A 23756-nucleotide genomic window follows, 5' to 3' on the forward strand; every position below is an offset into this window, starting at 1 on the left:
CCAGTGAGGGGGTCCCCTTTCCTGGTTGACGAGGGTATGATAACAGGGCCCATGTAAACTTTACCTCTCTCTCTGGCTGCACAGACCAAACACCATTTTCAGTCTAAGGAAAGAAGATGGGTATCAGTCAGTGCATCACGTCACCCCAGAGGCCTGGTATTCCTTTACTCTGTGGCTGGCAGGGACTGCAATGGGCCAGAGGCAGCTGGAGGGATGGCAGGACCCCCGCCAGCAGGGTTCATCCAAGGGAGAGCCCGCTGGTGGCAGCTTGAGGCTAAACTCAGGACAATGGAGTGGGTTAGTACTCGGAGCTTGGAAAATGCTCAGGAACTTCTCCCAAGACCTTAGACCTCCCACTGGAAAAGTAGTGGTCAGGATGGGGAGGGCGGGTTGGGAGAGGATTAAGGGAAAAGGTACAGCTCTACTGAACATCTGATGTAAAATGACCCCAGGGGGTAGGCAGCTAATTATAATAGTAAATAAAAATGATTAAAAACAACCACCAGGTTAAAGTATTTTAAATGTTATGCAGCAGATTTGGAATAATCTTGGGAGGACAGGGGGAGATTCCCTAGCCTTTCGAACACCCTGTCTAGAATCCCACCCTCAGCGTTGAATTGCACATGAACTGACACGAGGGTAAGTCAAGGTCTCTAGGGTGAGGTGGACCTCAGCGTGGCCTGAGGAGCCTCTGCTCCCCTTGAGTCCCCCATTCTCCACAGGAACTGTTAGGGAGTCTCTCTCTCAACCTACAGCCCCTTGTCCACATTCCTCACTCTCAGCCGGGCCCACAGGCTCTATTAGACGGGTGTTCCCAGATTTTCTGCCACTAGACTCGTCCATTCTCTGCTTCTCGCAGGTCATTTCCTCTTCAGGGGAGGAGACTATGCCCCCTTGTCTGGGGCTCACCCCCTCCTGTACTCCATCCCTCTGTTCTTCTCACAACCTGGTGTTTGGGGGCCCCCTCTCTCACTTGTCTTTCCTTCTCCTCCCCTCTGTATATAATCATATCACCCAGTTCTTGTCCCTTCAGCCCACATCCTTTCTCCAGGTGCCATCCTAATTGTCCCCTTCCCTTTGCACCATCTCCTTGAGAGACTCTGCCGTGCATGTCTCTCCTCCTCCCTACCGCTCCCTCACTCCACAACTCACAGACTCTTTCTGTTCCCATCAACCTCTGAGACCTCTCTCACCAAAGTCATCAATAAGTTCCTAGTCCCCAAACCCAGGGGGCCTTTTTGGGGCCTCAGCTCATTTCATCTCTCTCTGGGGCACTACCAGACCTCCCTTCCTACTGAACTACCTTCTCTGAGAATACTGCTAGCAACATATTCAACAGTAAGCTTTCGGTAAGCTTTCAAAAAGCAAGATATCAGGCTTTTTTTCTGAACGAAGGTTTGGAGGAGAGAAAATGAGTCCTGAGTGAGAGAAGAGGAGGAGGGAAGAGAGAACACCACATAGGAAGGGAGGTAGAAAAATTAGACTAGGAGTCGTCAAGACAATTACCACCTGCTTCGGTGGTTTACCGAGGGCGGCCTTTTGAAACTGCTTACCAGATCTACCAACCTTGAGGATGTTAGCGATCTGCAGAGTATCCTTTGACCGTATCAGTGTGCAGGCAGCCTATTCACCTCCCCTCAGGCTCCAGGACACACTGAGAAGGGCACTGGAGCACAGCTAAACCTGGGAGCCCAGCACACAGCCCCTCCCTTTCACAAGCAGTGTCTGTGTGTGACATCATGTCTTTGGGGGCTTTGTGACAGGACAACCTCTCCAACCTTGACCAGAGTAGCTTGTCACTGCCTCAGGGTGGATGTAAATCCCCATCAGTCAGAGGCGGCACCTTCGTAGGTATCTCTTGGTGTCCATTCAGTGCCATCAATACTGCTTGAGCACCCACGATGTGCCAAGCTCCACGCAAAGTCCTGCAGGGACACAGAGGTGCATAAGACTCACTCACATGACTCAATAATCTTGTTTTTTAAGTAAAGAGCCAGAACACAACCGGACCATTTCTAAGTGTCATCCATTTATTCAACCAATGTCTGCTGAGCTTTCAGTTTGGTTCAGGAATACGGTGAGGGTCCCAGGTGGCTCAGTGCTAAAGAATCCGCCTGCCAATACAGGAGACATAGGAGATGCAGGTTCGACCCCTGGGTCAGGAAGATCCCCTGGAGAAGGAAATGGCAACCCACTCCAGTATTCTTGCCTGGAGAATCCCATGGACAGAGGAGCCTGGCAGGCAACAGTCTATGAGGTTGCAAAGAGTCAGACACGACTGAGCAACTGAGCACACAGAAAGGGAACCAAGATGGAGACTGCCCTTGAGGAGCTTGGAGAGATCAAACAAAACCTTCAGAGTCAAGACAATAGCTTTTACACCCTCCCCAAGTTACTACAGCTGTAACTAAATAGTAATTACAAAACCACAATGGTTAAAACAGAAGAATACCTTAGTTCCACATATATATGAAATATTTACCATGGAACACCATATTCTCAACCACAAAACAAGCCTCTATCACTTAAAAGTTTTAAGTAATTGCAAGCATGTTCTTGGACCACATAGAATTAAATTATAAATCAGTAACAGAAAGATGCCTGAAAAGTCCCCAAATATTTGGAAACTAAACAACACACTTTAAAGAATACATGTGTGGGGACTTCCATGGTGGTCCAGTGGTTAAGACCCAGTGGTCCACGCTCCCAGTGCAGATTTTCTATTCCTGGCCAGAGAACTAGATCCCACATGCCACAGCTAAGACCCAGTGCAGCCAAATAAATGTAAAAATAATAACATTAAGACTTCCCTGGTGGTGCAGTGGATAAGGATCTGCCTGCCAATGCAGGGGACATGGGTTCAGTCGCTGGTCTGAGAAGATTCCATATGCCATGGAGCAACTAAGTCCTCCAGTTGCAGTTACTAAGCCTTCATGCTGCAACTATAGAACCCCTCTCGCCGAGAGCCCGTACTCTGCAACAGGAGAAGCCCCTGCACCTCAGTGAAGAGTAGCCCTCACTCATGGCAACTAGAGAAAGTCAAGCAAAGCACTGAAAACCAGTGCAGACAAAAACAAATAAATACGCATGTATATGTGTGCGTGTGTGTGTGAAATAGATAATTCCCTGGCTGTCCAGTGGTTAGAACTCTGCACTTTCACTGTTAAGGGCCCAAGTTCGATCCTTGGAAGCTTTGCAGTGCAGCCTTAAAGAAAAAAAAAAAATTCATGTACGTTTATAAAATAAAAAGATAAAAAAGAAAGAATGTTAAACAAAAAGAAAAGAAAAAAATATATATATATATCAGGGACTTCCTTAATGGTCCAGTAATTGGAAGTCTGCCATGCGGTGCAGGGGACGTGGGTTCAATTCCTGGTCACGGAGCTAAGATCCTGAATACTGAGGAGCAACAAAGTCCATGTGCCACAACTGGAGGGACTGTGCAACCGCAAGGATCCCACATGCTGCGATTAGGCCCCAACACAGCCAAATAAATAAATATTTTTTAAATATATCAAAATTTGTGGGATGCAGCTAAAGCAGTACATAGAGGGAAATTTACAGCACTAAATACCCATATTCGAAAATAATAAATGTCTGTAGAAAACAACTTACAGTTATTAAAGGCGAAAGAGAGTGAGTGAGGGATAAATTAGGAGTTCAGGATTAGGAGATATAAACTGCTATACATATAACAGATCAACAAGGTCCTACTGTAGAGCACAGGGAACTGTGTTCACTATCCCATAGAAAACGATAATGGGAAAGGATATAAAAAGATGTGTGTGTGTGTATGTGTGTGTATAACTGAGTCACTGTGCTGTGCACCGGAAACCAACGCAACACCGTGAATCAACTGTATTTCAATAAATAATTACAAAAGAAAATAAGAAATGTCTCAAATCAATGACCTGTTTCTACTTTAAGAAAGTAGAAATGGAAGAGCAAATAAAAACCAAAGTAAGCACAAGAAATTTTAAAAGATCAGAGTGAAACGAAATGAAACAGAAAACAGAAAAAGAGGGACTCCCCTGGTGGTCCAGTGGCTAAGACACTGCACTTGCAGTGCAGGGGACCCAGGTTCAATCCCTGATCGGGGGACTAGATCCCACATGCCTCAACTAAAATCAGTAAAATCAGAAGATCAACAAAATGTACAATTCTCTAGATAGAACAGATCAGGGGAAAAAATAAAATGCAAATGATCAATATCAAGAATGATAAAGGTGGAGCTTACCTGGTGGCTCAGTGGTAAAGAATCCACCTGCCAATGCAGGAGACACAGGTTGGATTCCTGGTCTGGGAGCATACTACTGCTACTACTAAGTCGCTTCAGTCGTGTCCGACTCTGTGCGACCCCATAGACGGCAGCCCACCAGGCTCCCCCGTCCCTGGGATTCTCCAGGCAAGAACACTGGAGTGGGGTGCCATTGCCTTCTCCATGAGAGGATCCTACATGTCAACAAATGCATAAAAAACATTTGACGAAGTCAACATCTCTTCCTGAAACAAAAAAATCTCCCAGCAAACTAGGACTAGTTGGAACATCCTTAACTTGACAAAGGACATATATGAAAAACAGAGCTCCCAATATACCTGATGGTAAAATACCAAACGTTTTTTCCTTAAATTCAGGAAAAAGGCAAGGATATCAGCCCTCTTTGCTTCTACACAACATGGTACTGGAGGTTTTGGACCGTAAACTAAGTCAAGAAAGAGAAGTTATTTTCCTTTACCCCATCAGTAAACCTACCACACTCCTGAATGGGGCGATGATGTCAAATAAGAAGCATCACACCAGACTTCCCTTCCCATGCCTCACGTTCAGTTCAGTTCAGTTGCTCAGTCATGTCCAACTCCTTGCGACCTCATGGACTGCAGCACGCCAGGCTTCCCTGTCCATCACCAGCTCCCGGAGTTTATTCAAACTCATGTGCATTGAGTAGGTGATGCCATCCGCATTGGTAATTTGATCTCTGGTTACTCAGCCTCTTCTAAATGCAGCTTGAACATCTGGAAGTTCACAGTTCACAAAACTGTGACTTCCCTTCCCATGCCTAGTCTAGTCCAGAAATCAACCTAACATTCGAAAACCTGATTTATTATCATTTGTTGATCTTTTTCCTGAAGTCAAACTGTATACTTTGAGTAGTAAATTTCTAGAGTCAGAACCACAATTTAAAAATATATGTATGGGGGGTACTTCCCAGGCAGTCTAATTGTCATGACTTCCCATTTCCAATGCAGAGGTGAGAGGTCAGTCCCTGGTCAAGGAACTAAGATCTCACATGCCCCATGGAGAGGCCAACAAAACAAAACAAAACAAAACAAACACAGAACTTCATGATTGCAGTGATTCAGCCCTTTACATACATAATTTACAGAACTATTGGTGTTAGTTTTATGTTATAACATTTTCTCCATTTATGCTGCAAACTGCAAATGAGACAAAACTTTTCACTTGTATCTATATCATAAGTTTACTTATTGATTACACTAATGTTTTTCAAATTTGACAGATTCAGTCGTTAAATAATGATCACTTCTTTCAATGAACTACAAAGATTAAAAATAAAAAATAGGGACTTCCCTGGTAGTCCATGAGCTAAGACTCCAAGCTCCCAATGCAGGTGCCCAAGTTCAATCCCTGAACAAGGAACTAGATCCCAGATGCCGCAACCAAGAGTTCACATGACACAACTAACGACCCTGTGCGCAGCGACTGAGAGCCGGGGCGGTCAAATAAATAACATAAAACAAAAGAGAGAAGTAAAGGTGACTACATGGGAAAGGAAGAAGTAACGCTACCTTTATTTTGCAGACAACATGATCATATATAAAATCTTCTGGGGTCATCCAAAAAGCTACTAGAGTTTAGCAAAGTGAAGGATATATGATCAATATATAAAAGTCAACTGCATTTGCTGTGACCCTAAAATTGCTCTAAAAATGTATTAAAAATCAATTATATTTCTATATAATAGCAACGAACAATTGGAAATAGAAAATGTTAAAGTGTATTATGGTGTCAAAAATGCAAAATACTCTGACAAAATATATGTGGAAGATCTGTACACTAAAAACTACAAAACACTGTTAGAAATTAAAGACCTAAGCAAGTGAAGCGATATACCATGGTCATGAATCAAAAGATTCAAAATTATTTAAATGTGAATTCCACCCTCAAATTGATCTATAGATTCACTGTAATCTCAATAAAAATTTCAGCAAACTTTCTTGGTTGTTGAAATGGATATGCTACTCCTAAAGTTCATATGGAAGCACCAAGAACCTAGACTTTTTAAAAAACAAAGTTGGACAATAATCAATACAGTATAGGATTTCTGATGTCAAGATAGATGGAACAGAATAAAGATTGGAGGTAGACTTATGTATTGTTAATTGATTTTGACAATTAATTAATTTTTCCTTGAAGCGAAGGAAGCCTTAACTCTTAAATCACATAATTTTAAGTTAACTTAATGAGGCAAAAGTAACACAAAAGTTTCCATATGTATACATATCCTGGTAAGATTTTTTAATATAAAGAACAAGAAAACGTTACGATGGGGGGAAAAAACCACAGGTTACCTAAAAAGAATAAGAGTCAGAAATCAGAACATCAGAATTATCACAAGAAGAACTAAGTGGGATACTGTTCTATAAAGTTTTGAAGGAAAATGATTGTGACTCAAGAATTCTATGGTGAGCCAAGTCAGCTTTCGGCATTAGGACAACAGAAAGGTTCTCAGGAGCCACCAAGTCCAAGACGTCAGACTGCCCCCTGTGTACACTGCTCCTGTCTCCTGCCTCAAACAACAGAGGTAAAATAAAGCAAGTCTTTAAATAAATTCGTAAGAGTTCCAGAAAGCAAAGAATAATACCCTGTTGAATCAGAAGCCATAAGGAATCTCTCAGAAATGGAAGTCAGGCAGGATGAAGTCGACAGAGGAAACCAAAGGACAAAATATAGGAAGGAGGACATCACTGTGAGAGGTGAAGGGTCCCTGGGTGTCTCTGTCCATCAAAGTGACAGATTTGGGGAGCGGGAGAGAAATTTATCAGGATGATTGGTTTGGGGATTCATGTGAAGCAAAAAGATGACCAACTTCCTCTCTTTCTACCCAGGCAAGCAGACAAGATAGATGTATCAAGCACCAGGTAAGAACAGTGACTGTGAGACTCCTTGGCCAGAGAAGTGCTGGATGGTTGGTACCACCAGTGGGAACAGGGGCCCCAGTGCCCCAAACTAACCACAGAGTATACCCTGCCTAGCAATGTCTTATCCTGGCTCCACAGAGAATAATGATACTTCTCAGTAAATAAAAACATTCAAGAAGAATCCATCAGAGACTCTCAAAGACAGACCTGAACATTTGAGCAGAACTTGCCAAATAGTTTAAGAAAACGAACACTAGAAAAGAGAGGCACAACACTATACAAAGAAATAAACAAACAAAAAAAAACCCCTAATGACTAGGAAAAGAGTGAATAGAGAAAAATCACAAGAAACTTTAAACATTATTAAAATCCTCAAAAAGAAAAGAAAGAATGTGGCACCCCTAGAAAGTGACTTGTCTATTGGGGAAAATAAACAGCTATTGTGGAAATAAAAATAAAGCTGGTAAAATAGTGGCTTCCCTTTACACTTACACTTTTTGAGGACTTAAAAGTTTCAACCATGAGGGAGTGGCTCATGTTGGATTTACCCTCCCACAATAAACAAATATAAAAGGGGACAAAATACATTCAACTACTTATAGGCATGCGTGCTCAGTGGCATTCAACTCTTTTCGACCCCATGGACTATAGCCCACTAGGCTCCTCTGTCCACGGAATTCTCCAGGCAAGAATACTGAAGTCGGTTGCCACGCCCTTCTCCAGGGGATCTTCCCGACCCAGAGATCAAACCTGTGTCTCTCACGCCTCCTGCATTACCAGGTGGGTTCTTTACTAGCACCACCTGGGAAGTCCCTAAATATAACACAGGGAAAATTATAAAAGCTGCTTCCCTGTCCCTATAGAGGCCAGAAAAATAATAGAGGCCAGAAAGAAAAGGGTATAAAGCAATATGTGGCTGTGTATCTCAGCCCTCATGAATCAGTTCCTGATACCTCCCCTTTGTTTTCGCTTCCATCTTGGGACCCCATGACCTCATATACCACTGGAAACCAAAAGACCCTCTGCTTGAATCTCTGATTGTAAGGTGGTCTCAGGAAGAAGGACACAGCCATCTTAGACGAGCTTCAAATCAAGGCCAAAAGGTGAGAGGAGGTGAGAGGAGGGATGGAGTAGAAGAAAAACATCAGGTCCAGGTAAAAAGTTCTGGGATCTAGTTCTCACTCCACTGCCAACAGCACAAGTCTCTTACATGCTGAAGTCTTCAATTCAACCCAATTTAACATTCACTGGGCATCACCGACAGCGGCAAGAGGGGGCACAGAAAAGCAGTTATTCCTTAACTTATATCAATATCCCCCACCAAAATAATGTATTCTAGTGGGTGAGAAATGGTATCTTTTTATAGTTTTGATTTGCATTTCAGTCAGTTCAGTTCAGTCACTCAGTCATGTCCAACTCTTAAATCTCATGGACTGCAGCACACCAGGCCTCCCTGTCATCACCAACTCCCGGAGTCTACTCAAACTCATGCCCATTGAGTCGGTGATGCCATCCAACCATCTCATCCTCTGTTGTCTCTTTCTCCTCCTGCCATCACTCTTTCCCAGCATATCATGCTCTTTTCAAATGAGCCAGCTCTTTGCATCAGGTGGCCAAAGTATTGGAGTTTCAGCTTCAGTATCAGTCCTTCCAGTGAATATTCAGGACTGATTTCCTTTAGGATGGACTGATTGGATCTCCTTGCAGTCCAAGGGACTCTCAAGAGTCTTCTCCAACACCACAGTTCAAAAGCATCAATTCTCCAGTGCTCAGTTTTCTTCACAGTCCAACTCTCACACTCATACATGACTACTGGAAAAAGCATAGCCTTGACTAGACGGACCTTTGTTGGAAAAGTAATGTCTCTGCTTTTTTAATATGCAGTTATATATGACTAATAATGTTGAATGTCTTTTCATGTATTACTGCTCATTTGTATAACTTCTTGGGAGAAACAACTACTCAAAGCTTTTGCCCATTAAAAAAACAAAAAGACTTTTTAAAGAGCAGTTTTAGGTTCATAGAAAAACTGAGTGGAGTACAGTTTCCACATACCCCTTGCCATGCCCACTCTCCAGCTTCCCTCACTATCAACATCCCCCATCAGAGTGGTACAATTTGTTAAAATGGAAGAACCTATATTGATGCATCATTGCCATTCAAAGTCCATAGTTTACATTAGGGTTCAATCTGTGGATTTGGACAAATATATAATGACATGTATTCACCATCACAGTATCATTGACAATGGGCTCACTGCCCTAAAATCTCTCTGTGCTGCACTTATTCCTCTCTCCCTCCACCCTAGTCCCTGACAACGAATGATCTTTTGCCGCCATAGTTTTGCCTTTTTCCAGTGTGTCATGTAGCTGGAATCATAAAGGTAGCCTTTTCAGATTGACTTCTTTCACTTAGTAATATCCATTAAAGTTTATAAATATCCATAAATATCCACATCTTTTCATGGCTCATTTCTTTCTACTGCTCCAGAATATTCCACTGTCTGAATGTATCACAGCTTATTTATTCATTCACCTCCTGGAGGACTTCTTGGTGGCTTCCAAATTTTGACAACTATAAATAAAGCTGTTATAAATATCCACGTGCAGGTTTTTGTGTGGACATAATTTTTCAACTCATTTGGGTAAATACCAAGGTGTGTGATTACTGGCTTATATGGTAAGAGTATGCTAGTTTTTGTGTTTTGGCCGTGCCTCGTGGCATGTGGGATCTTAATGTTTTCCAACCAGGGATCAAATCTGAGCCCCGTGAAGTGAAAGACTGAAGTCTTAACCCCTGACCACTGGCAAGTCCAGAGTATGCTAGTTTCGTAAGAAACTGCCAAGCTGTTTTCTACACCGGCTGTATCCTCACCGACAACGCGAGTCCCTGCAGCTCCGCATTCTCATTAGCATTTGGTGGTGTCACCTTTGCTTATTTTCAAACAGGGCTTTTTAAAAAATTGAGTTGTAAGTCTTTTATAGACCTTAGATAGAAGTCCCTTATGGAATAGAGGATTTGCAAATATTCTCCCTCTAGTTGTGAGCTGTTTTAGAGACTTTTTTTTTCCGCACAGACTTTATTTATTTCTGACTACGTTGGGTCTTCATTGCTGCATGTGAGCTTTCCTCCCGTTGTGGTACATGGGCTTCTCATAGCACCGGCTTCTCTTGCAGCAGAGCACAGGCTCTAGCCGTGCAGGCTTCAGCAATTGTGGCTCCCAGGTGCTAAGGCACAGCAGCTTAGATGCCTAGAAAGAAAAGTGAAAGTCGCTCAGTCGTGTCCAACTCTTTGCGACCTCATGGACTATACAGTCCATGGAATTCTCCAGGCCAGAATACTGGAGTAGGTAGCTGTTCTCTTCTCCAGGGCATCTTCCAAACCCAGGGATCGAACCCAAGTCTCCTGCATTGCAGGTGGATTCTTTACCAGCTGAGCCACAAGGGAAGCCCCAGATGCCTGGAGGCAGGTGGACTCTTCCTGGACCGGGGATCAAATCCATTCAGCAAGCAGATTCTTAACCACTGGGCCACCACGGAAGTCCAGACCTTACTTTCTTTCAATGGATAAGAATATTAAACACTATGTTCATGATAGTGGTTACTCCTAGAGGAGGCAGGAGCATGAACCAGGTCAGCTACCTGGGTCTCAATCCAATATTGTCAAGTAACTTGGCCACTGTGTTTCAATTTTCTAATCTATAAAATGGGTATAACAGCATTTATCTCACAGGTGTGTCAGGAAGCTTCAACTAGTTAATGTGCCTGAAGAATGTAAAACAGTGGTTAATAGGAGCACCGTACACTTTAAATGCAAGCTCTGGGAGTTGGTGATGGACAGGGAGGCCTGGCCTGCTGCAGTCCATGGGGTTGCAAAGAGTTGGACGTGACTGAGTGACTGAACTGAACACTTTACATAAATCTTAACTGTACTACAACTTCTTGAGGCGGGTACTGAAGTTCAAAAGTTCCCATTCTGTTATCCCTTATAACTTACACATTACATGCTTTCTTTAAACGCACGACTCATTTAAATGTACACTAAAAAAATAGCACAAGGGGAGAAATCCAGTTTTTTATCCTTTAAAATGGGAAAGACTAGGCTAGATGCAGGTCCATCCCCTATGCTGGCTGAGGTCTCAAAGCTAAGTTCAGCCCTGACTTCTTCTCCTTCCCTAACACTCATAAGGTGTTTGTCAACTGCATTTTCAGATGAGACAGATAGACTCCAGACAGCAGTCAGTCTGGGGCAGAACCTAAAATGGCAAGTGACCTAGCCTGCACCATCTCAGCTTCCTCACCTCTATCATGGGGGTGCTAACAGAACCTACCTGATCTAGGAGTTGAAGGAAGATTAACAATATCTACCCACCGCCTGACATGTTGTTAGCTGTTATTTTTCCTTTTACTCTTCTAGGCTCCCTCTCTGATGTTCAGAGATAGCCTCAGTAGACAAATGTCAGGAAAGGGGCTTCCCCAGCAGTCCAGTGGTTAAGACTCTAAGCTTCCACTATAGGGGCCATGGGTTCAATCCTTGGTGGGGGAACTGAGACCCCACATGCCACGCAGGTGTGGCTTAAACTAACTAACTAAATAAATAAAAGAAAAATACCAGGGAAAAGAGAGGTACCCAGAATGGACGACCTAAGGTTCCTTCCAGCTCAAAATTCTGGGCTGTTTTTCACAGAGTTTCATCCAGAGTTTGGGATGAAAACGTCCCCGTCTAAAATGGGAACAGATGATTAAGCTACCTCCCTGGGCTGTGGAGAAGCACAGAGAAGCCCAAGGCCAGGAGAGCGCGTGCACATCTATACCGAGCTGCGAAAGAGTTGGCTTAAAGGTGGGGAAAAACAGTTGCAGAAAATCTGCAGAGGGGCCAGGCCGACGACACAGCAGCCCTGGCGCCATTATCCACCTCAGGAGGGCCCGTGACCCGGGCGTGGCGAGCTGATATAGAAGCTCCACGAAGTGCGCGCCGATGTACGTTACCACACCAGCGCCCGGGGCGGCTCGCGGGCGTGATGCACTGGACGCCCGTCAGCAGGCTCGGGCACTGCCGCCAGCCTGGGCCCGAGCGCCCCCTGTCAGCGCGGTCGGGCAACAGTTAGGACGCCCAACGGTAGACCGTACGATACCGCAGGTGAGCATGCGCAGCCTACACCTGCCTGTCTCCACCCAGAGAGAGGGGTTTCTCCGCCAATCAGAGAACTCTGTAGCCGTTCTCCCGCCCACCAGTGGCATTTGGGGGCGGGACTTTAAGTTCTAGCCAATGATAAAAAGGATTCGTACCTCGGCCGGACTTACAGGTCGAAACGGGGTGGAGCTGGGAAGTGATTGTCTCAGCAAGATGGCGGCGAGCGGACTCCGCCAGGCTGCCGTTGCGGCCAGCACCTCGGTGAAGCCCATTTTCAGTCGGGACATGAACGAGGCCAAGCGGAGGGTGCGCGAACTCTACCGCGCCTGGTATCGGGAGGTGCCGAACACTGGTGAGAGGCTGCGGCTCACGCGGGGCCCGGGAGGCAGCCGCCCAAGGTCGCAGCCGTCCCGGCCTCCCGTTTCTGCCGGGCCGAGCTGAGGTCACCAACTTGAGCAGAGGTGATTCCGAGCGCTTCAGGCGAGTAGGGTCACACGAGCCTTGGTGGACCTGACCTGGCGGCGGCGCGGGGGTCAGACCAGCCGTGCTGTGCGTCGGAACCGCGCTTCTAGGCGCTCTCACTGTTGGGCCCCCTAAGTCTTCCTGAACCCTTGGGAGGGAGAGCAGGGACTGTGAGTGACACACTTCGTTTTGTAGATGAAGCAGTCGAGGCACTTAGAGTCGAAGTGATCTGTGGGCCGAGAGCCTGAGGGCCCGCCTCTGGTGGTGGATCTGGAACCCAACTCGAGTTCCTGAATGTGTGTACAGATTCCCATTAGGTATTAAAAAGACAGGGAGGGAAACCTCTTCATTCTCTCTGACTATAAAACTAGTAGATAAAATAGAAAAATAAAATTAAACTCACCTAGTCTCACAGAAAAGTGATATTAATATTTTGGTATATTTTCAGTCTTTTTTCTGTGTTTATTTTTTAAAACACATTTAATGTTATAATGTATTTGTAATTTTATATTTAATTTTTAACCTAATTACATCAAGCCATTTTCTCCTTTTATCTCATTCGTCAGAAACGCTAGTTTTTAATGATACAATGCAGAGAAGGCAATAGCACCCCACTCCAGTACTCTTGGCCTGGAAAATCCCATGGATGGAGGAGCCTGGTGGTCTGCAGTCCATGGGGTCGCTAAGAGTTGGACACAACTGAGCGACTTCACTTTCACTTTTTACTGCCTGCATTGGAGAAGGAAATGGCAACCCACTCCAGTGTTCTTGCCTGGAGAATCCCAGGGACGGGGGAGCCTGGTGGGCTGCCGTCTGTGGGGTCGCACAGAGTCGGACACGACTGAAGCGACTTAGCAGCAGCAGCATTAGGTGATATAAACAAAGGGGTTGTGGGGTTTCAGCGATCACCTGGTTCCCACATCCACCACAAAGAAACAGTACCGGAGAAGGGAAGTGAGTTTCCCAAGGTCATCCAGAAAGATGGTGGTGCCTTTTCCAGTCCCTCCTGTTTAGGTGGCCTTCTGCAGTCTCCCAGGTCTTTTTACCCAGCTCCACAGGCCCCTAATATTCCTTAGGAGCTCCTTTCCCTGCCCCCAGCAGAACCCCTGTCTTCACTTAGATGTCAGAGAACCAGTCTGTCCTCCTGAAGGACTATGACATAAGTTCCCTGGGTTCAGAGAGATTTTGTCTTGGCATCGCCATCAGTGCTGCTGCCCAGTGTCCCTGACCAAAGAAAAGTTGGGCAAACTGTCAAGGGCAGTACAAATGTCAGGCACTGTCGATATTCTGTAATTGTCTAATCTGACTTAGTGTGTTTTAGGGCTTCCCTGCTAGCTCTATCAGTAAAGAATCTGCCTACAATGCTGGAGACCAGGGTTCGATCCCTGGGTTGGAAAGACCCCCTGGAGAAGTGTGTTTTAATGGAGGCCACCACCGGTGGTCTGAGAAGAGACGTGTTAAGTGACCTGAGCACCATAGCTCTCAGGGCTGCCACTTCCTTGCCTGTGTGTGAGAAGCAGTAGAATGTAGTTACGTGGACTTGCCTCCAAACCCTGGCCCTTACTAGCTGTGTTACCATGAGCAAGCTATTTCACTTCGCTGTGCCTCAGTTTCCTCATCTGTAGAATGATAAGAGTACCTTCTTCAGAGAGTTGCTCTATTAAATAAGTTTATGAATCTAAAGTGCTTGGCGTAGGGTCTGACATTTAGACACTCACTAAATGCTGGCTGCTCCTCTTGTCTTGTTACTGTTACTATTATTTATAGGGCTTACTTTCTATGCAGAACCCAGCTCTTTACTGTATGAGAGCTGTGTCTGCTCCACAGTGTCCCTGCCCTCAGGTTGACTTTTTAAGAGGTTATCAAGGATCAGAATTTAAACGTGAAACCCATAGGATACAAGGAAGGGAGAAACCTGAGTGATCCGGGGTTCAGGGACTACAAATTCACAGACCTCCAGAGAACAGATGGATAAGTTTAGGGCAGTGGCAGTCACTAGTATGTGAGGTGGTGTGTGTATTCAAATGCAGGTAAAATAGGTTTGCCTGGCAGAACACTTCATGGGTGCCCAAGAATGTTTTCTTGTTGCAGGGAGGACAGGAGGTGGGGAACAAGACCCAGATGACAGGAAGAATACTTTGCAAAGGGTAAAACATCAGTGGCTGAACTGAGGCTGGAACCCAGTATTCAGTTAATTCAGAACCAACACCCTCCAAGACTGTCCCTCAAATACTGTTTGAGAAGATAAGCCCAGAGTCAGGAGGGTCCTGAGAAGAGGAGGAGAAACCAGGGGATTATAGGAGCCTGTAGAGCAGGGGAGATTCCATGTAGGGGGGGCTCAAGGCGGGGCAGCACCTTTGTGGGGAGGGTCAGTGATCTGTGGCTTGTTGTTTGCTCAGGCTTGTGTAAACCGGTGTCATGATATCCATCACAAGATTTCAGCTGAGGATCCAAACTAAAGATTGGGAATAAGTGAAAGTATTGATAATAACTAACATTCATTCATATCTAACATTCATCATTGTAATTATTATGTTCAGTTCAGTCGCTCAGTGGTGTCGGACTCTTTGCAACCCCATGGACTGCAGCACGCCAGGCTTCCCTGTCCATCACCAACTCCCGGAGCCTACTCAAACTCATGTCCATTGAGTCAGTGATGCCATCCAACCATCTCATCCTCTGTCGTTCCCTTCTCCTCCTGCCTTCATCTTTCCCAGCATCAGGGTCTTTTCTCGTGAGTCAGTTCTTCGCATCACGTGGCCAAAGTACTGGAGTTTCAGCTTCAGCATCAGTCCAGTGAATATTCAGGACTGATTTCCTTTAAGATAGACTGGTTGGATCTCTTTGCAGTCCAAGGGACTTTAAAGAGTCTTCTCCAACACCACAGTTCAAAAGCATCAATTCTTCGGCGCTCAGCTTTCTTTATAGTCCCAACTCTCACATCCATGTATGACTACTATAAAAACCAGAGCTTTGACCAGATGGATCTTTGTTGGCAAAGTAATGTCTCTGCTTTTTAATATGCTGTCTAGGTTGATCATAGCTTTCCTTCCAAGGAGCAAGCATCTTAATTTCATGGCTGCAGTCACCATCTGTAGTGATTTTGGAGCCCCCAAAAATAAAGTCTGTCACTGTTTCCATTGTTTCCCCATCTATTTGCCATGAAGTGATGGGACCAGATGCTATGATCTTAGTTTTCTGAATGTTGAGTTTTAAGCCAACTTTTTCACTCTCCTCTTTCACTTTTATCAAGAGGCTGTTAAGTTCTTCAATTTCTGCCATAAGAGTAGTGTCATCTGCATATCTGAGGTTATTGATATTTTTCCTGCAGTCTTGATTCCAGCTTGTGCTTCATCCAGCCGGGCATTTCTCATGATATAGTCTGCATATAGGTTAAATAAGCAAGCAATATACAGCCTTGATGTACTCCTTTCTCAATTTGGAACCAGTCCGTTATTCCATGTCCAGTTCTAACTGTTGCTTCTTGACCTGCATACAGATTTCTCAGGAGACAGGTCAGGTGGTCTGGTATTCCCGTCTCTTTAAGAATTTTCCAGTTTGTTGTGATCCGCACAGTCAAAGGCTTTGGCACAGTCAGTGAAGCAGAAGGAGATGGTTTTCTGAAATTCTCTTGCTTTTTCTATGATCAAACAGATGTTGGCAATTTGATCTCTGTCTGGTTCCTTTGACTTTTCTAAATCCAGCTTGAATACCTGGAAATTTTCAGTTCATGTACTGTTGAAGCCTCACTTGGAGAATTTTGAGCATTAGTTTGCTAGCATGTGAGATGAGTACAATTGTGCAGTAATTTGAACATTCTTTGGCATTGCCTTTCTTTGGGATTGGAATGAAAACTGGCCTTTTCCAGTCCTGTGGCCACTGCTGAGTTTTCCAAATTTGCTGGCATATTGAGTGCAGCACTTTCACAGCATCATCTTTTTTTTTTTTTTTTTTAGAGCTTAATGAAATTTTATTTTGAAAATATGGCAAGAGTCTAAGGCACTTCAGACATTTAAATACATGTAAGACCAAAGTAAATGTGACATGGGATAAAGGAATCCATAAATACGTGGAGAACTACACTGTGTTTCTCTAGAGGCCAATGGATAGCCAATTTCTCTAACACAATTCAACTTTCATCATTAGACACAGAATTGTGCAATTAGTAATAAAAATACAGCAGCATTACATGTTGTTCTTCATGTCTTCAGTTGCTATGGAATATAAAAGTTCAAAATACTGTGTCAATTTTATATAGATTCTCAAAAAGTATAAAACTTAACAAAAGTAAGTCTATTCAGTTGGTTTTATCTAGGTGGCTGTATTATGTGACACAGCATCTTTTAGGATTTGAAATAGCTCAATTGGAATTCCATCACCTCCACTAGCTTTGTACGTAGTGATGCTTCCTAAGGCTCACTCGACTTCACACTCCAGGATGTCTGGCTCTAGGTTAGTGGTCACACCACTGTGGTTTTCTGGGTTGTGAAGATCTTTTTTGTACAGTTCTTCTGTGTATTCTTGCCATCTCTTCTTAATATCTTCTGCTTCTGTTAGGTCCCTACCATTTCTGTCCTTTATTATGCTCATCTTTGCATGAAATGTTCCCCTGGTATCTCTAATTTTCTTGAAGAGCTCTCTAGTCTTTCCCATTCTATTGTTTTCCTCTATTTCTTTGCATTGATCACTTAGGAACGCTTTCTTACTTCTTGCTATTCTTTGGAACTGTGCGTTCAGATGGATATATCTTTCCTTTTCTTCTTTGCGTTTCGCTTCTCTTTTCTCAGCTATTTGTAAGGTCTCTTCAGAAAACCGGTTTGCCGTTTTGCATTTCTTCTTCTTGGGGATGGTTTTGATACCGCCTCCTGTACAGTGTTAGGAACCTCCATCCATAGTTCTTCAGGCACTCTGTCTATCAGATCTAATCCCTTGAATCTATTTGTCACTTCCACTGTATAATCATAAGGGATTTGATTTAGGTCATACCTGAATGGTCTAGTGGTTTCCCCACTTTCTTCAGTTTAAATCTGAATTTTGCAATAAGAAGTTCATGATGTAAGCCACAGTAAGCTCCCAGTCTTGTTTTGCTATGTAGAGCTTCTCCGTCTTTGGCTGCAAAGAATAGAATCGGTCTGATTTCAGTATTGACCATATGGTCATGTTCATGTGTAGAGTCGTCTCTTGTGTTGTTGGAAGAGGGTGTTTGCTATGGCCAGTGCATTCTCTTGGCAAAACTCTGTTAGCCTTTGCCCTGCTCCATTTTGTACTCCAAGGCCAAACTTGCCTGTTACTCCAGGTATCTCTTGATTTCCTCCTTTTGCATTCCAGTCCTTGTGATGAAAAGGAAATCTTTTTTTGGTGTTAGTTCTAGAAGGTCTTGTAGGTCTTCATAGAACCGTTCAGCTTCAGCTTCTTTGGCATTAGTGGTTGGGGCATAGACTTGGATTGCTGTGATACTGAATGGTTTGCCTTAGAAACGAACCAAGATCATTTTGTCATTTTTGAGACTGCACAATTGCATAATAATTATTATGTTAGTTATTATCAATATTATACTTTTACTTATTCCCAATCCTTAGTTTGGATCCTCAGCTGAAATCCCCAGTGATGGATATCATGACACCAGTGTACACACTGGCCTGAGCAACATTCACTGGGGCTTCCTGGGTGGCTCAGTGGTAAAGAATCCGCCTGCCAATGGAAGGAGATGCAGGAAACCTGGGTTCAGTCCCTGGGTTGGAAAGATACCCTAGAGGAGGAAATGGCAGCTCACTCCAGTATTTTTGCTCGGGGAATTCCATGGACAGAGGATCCTGGTGGGCTACAGTCTGGGGTCGCAAAGATTCGAACACGACATTTTCAAACACATGGCGCGGCACTATGCCAAAGGCCTCGCTGTAGTGTGGGTTCCAGGTGTCTCCCTGGCTTACAGATGAGAAAACTGAGGCACATAAGCTTGTCTCACATCACACCGGCAGACCCCGATTGTCAGCTGTGATGCTCAGCTCAGCTCCTGCTGTAGTCTGCCCTGAATCTCACAGGGCCCGGTTATGCTGCGCACTTGGAACAGACCGCCGTTTGCCTGGGTGCTTGCCTCTGCATGGAAGCACAGAACAAAACCACCCCAGATTCCCTCCTTTGAAAAAAATAATACATGCTGCTTGCTGGTTACAGTGTAACAGGGGACTTTGTATAGAAACTATTCATTTAATTTCTATGTTATTGGATACTTCTTGTACTACAGGGTCAGTACTAGATACCTAGAGAGATAGAAAAGTGATTAAAACACAACCCTGCCTTCAAGAGTCTTATGGTCTAGTCAGGAAAGTAGGCATATAACCAGATCATTAAAACCCCAAACATAATAGAGGTATGGGAAATAAGTGCTGAAATTTTCAACACTTAACACTGTATCAGTACTTTCCTGTGGGTAAGATGTTGTCACTTGATTTTTGCCACATTCCTGTAAAGGAGTGAGGTCAGAGGTTGTTTTCGCTCCTATGTTTTAGATGAGGAAACAGACTGAGGTGCTTGTACCCCAGCCAAGGTCATAGTTCATGATGGTGTGGAGACCTTACCCAGCTCACTTGACCCCCGATCCCATGCTCTTTTTCATCACACCATGCTACCTTCCCATCTAAGGGTCTCCTGGCACTTGGTATAAATGCTCCCAAATGAAGTGGAGCAAATGACTGAGAACTGTCCCATTGTCATCCTTCCTAATGTGTCGAGCCTTCCTGACTCAGAAAAGCCTTAACAGTAACTTGAGGAAGACGCGCACCGTGGAAGTCACCTTCATCCAGAAGGGCACTTTCATATCTTCCTTTTGAGCCTCACAGATGTTTTTAAAATTGAAATTAAAACATTTAGGACTCAAAGAGTAAGCCAGGAATCTGTGAGTTGAGAAGGAGCAGTTGGAATTGGTTTACACCAGGGCTTCTCAGCAGCAGCATCTGTGCTGGGTGGTTCCTTGTTGTGGAGACCGCCCTGTGCCTTGTCAGATGCTTAGCAACATGCCTGGCCTCCACCCAGTGGCGCCATCAGCGCTCTTCCCCCTCGCTGTGACCGTCAAAAATGCCTCCAGACGTTGCCAGATGTTCTGGCGGGCAGAGTCATCACAGGTTTGATGACCACGGATTTAGACCAAAGAACAATTCAGCAGACTGTTGCTTAGCTGTTCCTGTTTACCTTCCCACAGCCTTTCTCAGTGGCAAAGGGGTGTGTTCAGGGGGTGCAATAGGAGGACGACAGCTGGGTCAAAGCTATGGAATTTGTCTCTTTAGAAACAAGGATTCTTAACCTGAGAGGATGGGCACTGCGGGGTCCTTGAACAACACTGTAAGCAAAACTTTGCGTTTGTGAACATTTTCCTGAGAAGACTCACACCCAGTGCGTTGGTGTGTGGTTCTGGAGACCTTGGGGAATGGGAGTTGGGTGGACACCAGCTCCCCTCGTGTGCATAGAGGCACCTTGGTTTTCTCTCCTATTTTGAACTGAATTCTAGTATGAAAATGTAGGAAAGGTAAGCACCGATAGCAGGGGAAGATTCCTCATACTCCTTTCCTTGCTGCTGCTAAGTCACTTTAGTCGTGTCTGACTCTGTGCGACCCCATAGACAGCAGCCCACCAGGCTCCCCCATCCCTGGGATTCTCCAGGCAGGAACACTGGAGTGGGTTGCCATTTCCTTCTCCAATGCACGAAAGTGAAAAGTGAAAGTGAAGTCGCTCAGTCGTGTCCGACTCCTTGTGACCCCATGGACTGCAGCCTACCAGGCTCCTCTGTCTACGGGATTTTCTAGGCAAGAGTACTGGAGTGGAAAGAACAGGACATTGTAAATTAAAGAACCAGCAACCTGGACTCTTGGCCTGTGTTTGCCAGGGATCAGTTGTCCAACGTCAGGCAAGTCCCCACAGTGCTCTAGTGGTAAGATTCCGACGTTCAGGACCCACGTTAGTTTGCATTCATTTGTGTCTCTGTCTTCCTGTCTCTTTGTTGGCCCTTTTCTAAAATTCCTAATGTGATACTGTGGTGTGTTTTTGGCTATGCTGGGTCTTCATGGCTGCTCACAGTCTTTCTCTGGTTGCCGTGAGAGAGCTGAGGCTACTCTGTTGTGGTGCGCGGGCTTCTCTTATCCCAGAAGCATGGGCTGTAGGCGCGTGGGCTCAATAGTTGTGGTGCAGGGGCTTAATTGCTCCAGTGTGTGGATCTTCCCGAAGCAGGCATCGAACCTGTGTCCCCTTCATTGGCAGGCGGATTCTTAATCACTGGACCACCAGGAAAGCCCCTGGCATTTTCAGTGCCATGAGTACTCCCTGCACGGTTGATTTTAGGCTCTCAGTGAAGTCATTGACGGCACATTTGGGAAGAGCCGTGTATAATTGGCTCATCATGGCAGGCTGCTACAGAACTCCACTGGAGACTGAGTTCTTTCTCTTGTGATCTTCTATCCTCTGTTAACACTGTCCTGTAAAGCTGGGATGCAGTTTCTCCTGTTAGATTCTGCTATTGCTTATTCTTTGGTTGAGGCAGCCTGGCATGGTCTTTGCCTCGGCAGAAGCTTTATTTTTCTATTGCTGTCACTAAGCCACCTGTATAATTAAAGATTCGCACTTTGTTGTTGGTTAATTCAGTCACGAGGTGGCCCTCATGGTTTTCAGAGCTGGCTGTGGTAGCTCCATAGACTAGAGTGGACCCGTCACAGGAGTGGCCATACTGCGGGTATTCTCACCAGTGAGCCCACTGGTCTCAACCACAGTGCTCATGCTAGCCTGTGAGCCTGGTTATGCTGTCCGCTTAGCCCCACGTGCCCTTCTCCCCTCATCCCATCTACCTACCATACAAGGCTCCGTTCATGTCCTTGTCATCAGCAAATCCACTGAAGGCCAACTGCCAGAAAATGAGAATAAAATGACTAAAACCTAATTTTCAAAGACATACATGCTTTGTCGGACTCTCAGGTCACTGAGTCTGTCCCACTGTTTTAGCACTTAATCAGGGATTACTGAATATTGTGATTTTTGCAGTATTTGCACTGGTGGATTTAAGACCTAGAAAGCAGGAGCTGTTACATCTTGCACTTCCCTCTGCTTCCCCCTGGTGAACCTAATATGGCAGTAACTGCCTGCTGGATCGACACCTTTCCCTACCTGCACACGCAGCAGTCTCCCTTGGCTCTTGTTTCCATGGTACACAAACCTACACCATATGGTTGTATGTTAATGTCAGCCCTGCATTTCTTGCCAGTTGTTCTGTGTAATAATAATGCTGACATTTATTGAGAGCTTATTCCATGTCAGGCACTGGCCTAAGCATCTTTCATTCTCTCAGAATCCTCACAGCTGCTCTGGAGTTAATATGTGCTGCTCTCCTCATTTCACCAGCAAATAAATACCCTCAGGCATAGAGAAGTTAATGTATACAGAATCATATAGCTGATAGACAACAAAGCTGGGATTTGAACCCAGCTTATTCGTATTCTTGAGCCGTGCTATGCTGCCTCTTCAAATATAGTGGGCTTGTTTCCCCAAACAAAACATAAGTTCTTGAGATAGTACTATATCTCAGGCTTCTTCACGTCTTCAAGTACCTTGCTTAGGGTCAGCCTAATATTTGGTGAATGGAGTGAATGGGCAACCTATGTTTTCAGTGAGTGACACTGACTCAATTTTTAAAAAACACATTTTAACCATCTCTACCCTGAATCATGTTTTCTCTCTAGTGCATTTATTCCAGCTAGACATCTCTGTGAAACAGGGACGGGATAAAGTCCGGGAAATGTTTAAGAAGAATGCGCACATCACAGACCCCAGGGTGGTTGATCTTCTGGTAATTAAGGTAACTGACGCTCCCTGACTGATTTAAAAGAGGAGTCAACTTGTCCAGAGCTTTCCAGATGAATATTTTATCACCAAGTTTAAAAGCAACAACTGGGTCAGCAACTGTTACCTAGTGTTTCAAAGGAACAGTTGATTGGAGGTTCTCACCTGGGTAAATAGATTATAAGATTATTCAAGGGAAAATTCACTGGCTTGCATTTTAAAACTAAAAAAAGAGGGAAGTTTGAATTCTTCTTGAACCTCATCCATGGAGGTTACCACTTTACCACGTTGCCAGTTTACAGCCAGAAGAGGCCAGTTGGCTGAGTAAGTGGAGTCAGATCCTGGGCTTGACTCTGTCCCTGTGGTCTGTCTCACTAGAATCAGTGGCAACTTCAGCATGGGCCAGTAAGTAATGTGGAAAGAATGGTACATATTAAGCCAGTCAGGGTAGGCAGTCATGGGGCACAGGCCTGGTGACCAAAAGTTATCCCCTTGGAACCAGTCAGCTAGAGGGTTAAAATATATATATTTGACAAGCCTCAGAGATTATTATCGTTTTCCAGATGCAGAAACTATGGTCTGGGTAGGGCATATTACTTGCCCAAGGTCACTCAAAAAGTCGGTGCTAGAGATGATCTAACCCTGGCCTTCAGTGTTGTGCTCCTTCCACCCAGCCACTCTTGACTGAGACCTGTCCCCTCACTTGTACAGGGAAAGATGGAACTGGAAGAAACAATTAAAGTGTGGAAGCAGCGGACACATGTTATGCGGTTTTTCCATGAAACAGAAGCACCGAGGCCAAAGGATTTCCTCTCCAAGTTCTATGTTGGGCACGACCCGTGAAATCACTCAGTGGAAAAGGTGCATGTTGATATTTAAATATTTTAAAGCAAAAATAAACTCAATATATGTCGGTCATTTCATGATATTCCATTGGTTCCCCAGTGGGAAGCTGTACTTCTGCAGTCTCTCACGTTTTGTCTGAACAAGTTGGGTCCGGTGTACACACCACCTGTTCTTTCCCTTTTCCTGAAGTGTGGTATTTCCAGTAAATTAGATTCTCTTTTCTCCGAGTCTTGCATGTCGGTAAACAGAAGGAAGAGGCCATCTGCTCAGAAACTGTCATTCTGGGTATGGTGCTGGATGGCTTCGTTAACTTCGCTGTTTCTACAGCCACCAGG

The 23756-nt window shown here is 44.7% G+C and overlaps 1 protein-coding gene across 1 annotated transcript; it reads left to right on the plus strand.

The window, feature by feature from the left end:
- Positions 1-12433: 12433 nt before the first annotated feature.
- Positions 12434-23493, plus strand: NDUFA6 (NADH:ubiquinone oxidoreductase subunit A6). Its single transcript, XM_027540633.1, has 3 exons — positions 12434-12646; positions 22476-22591; positions 23287-23493. Exons 1-3 carry the CDS (start codon positions 12508-12510, stop codon positions 23416-23418), a joined length of 387 nt encoding a protein of 128 aa, XP_027396434.1. The 5' UTR covers positions 12434-12507; the 3' UTR covers positions 23419-23493.
- Positions 23494-23756: the final 263 nt, after the last annotated feature.

The sequence above is a fragment of the Bos indicus x Bos taurus genome, chromosome 5 (genome assembly GCF_003369695.1).
Source record: "Bos indicus x Bos taurus breed Angus x Brahman F1 hybrid chromosome 5, Bos_hybrid_MaternalHap_v2.0, whole genome shotgun sequence".
NCBI lineage: Eukaryota > Metazoa > Chordata > Mammalia > Artiodactyla > Bovidae > Bos > Bos indicus x Bos taurus.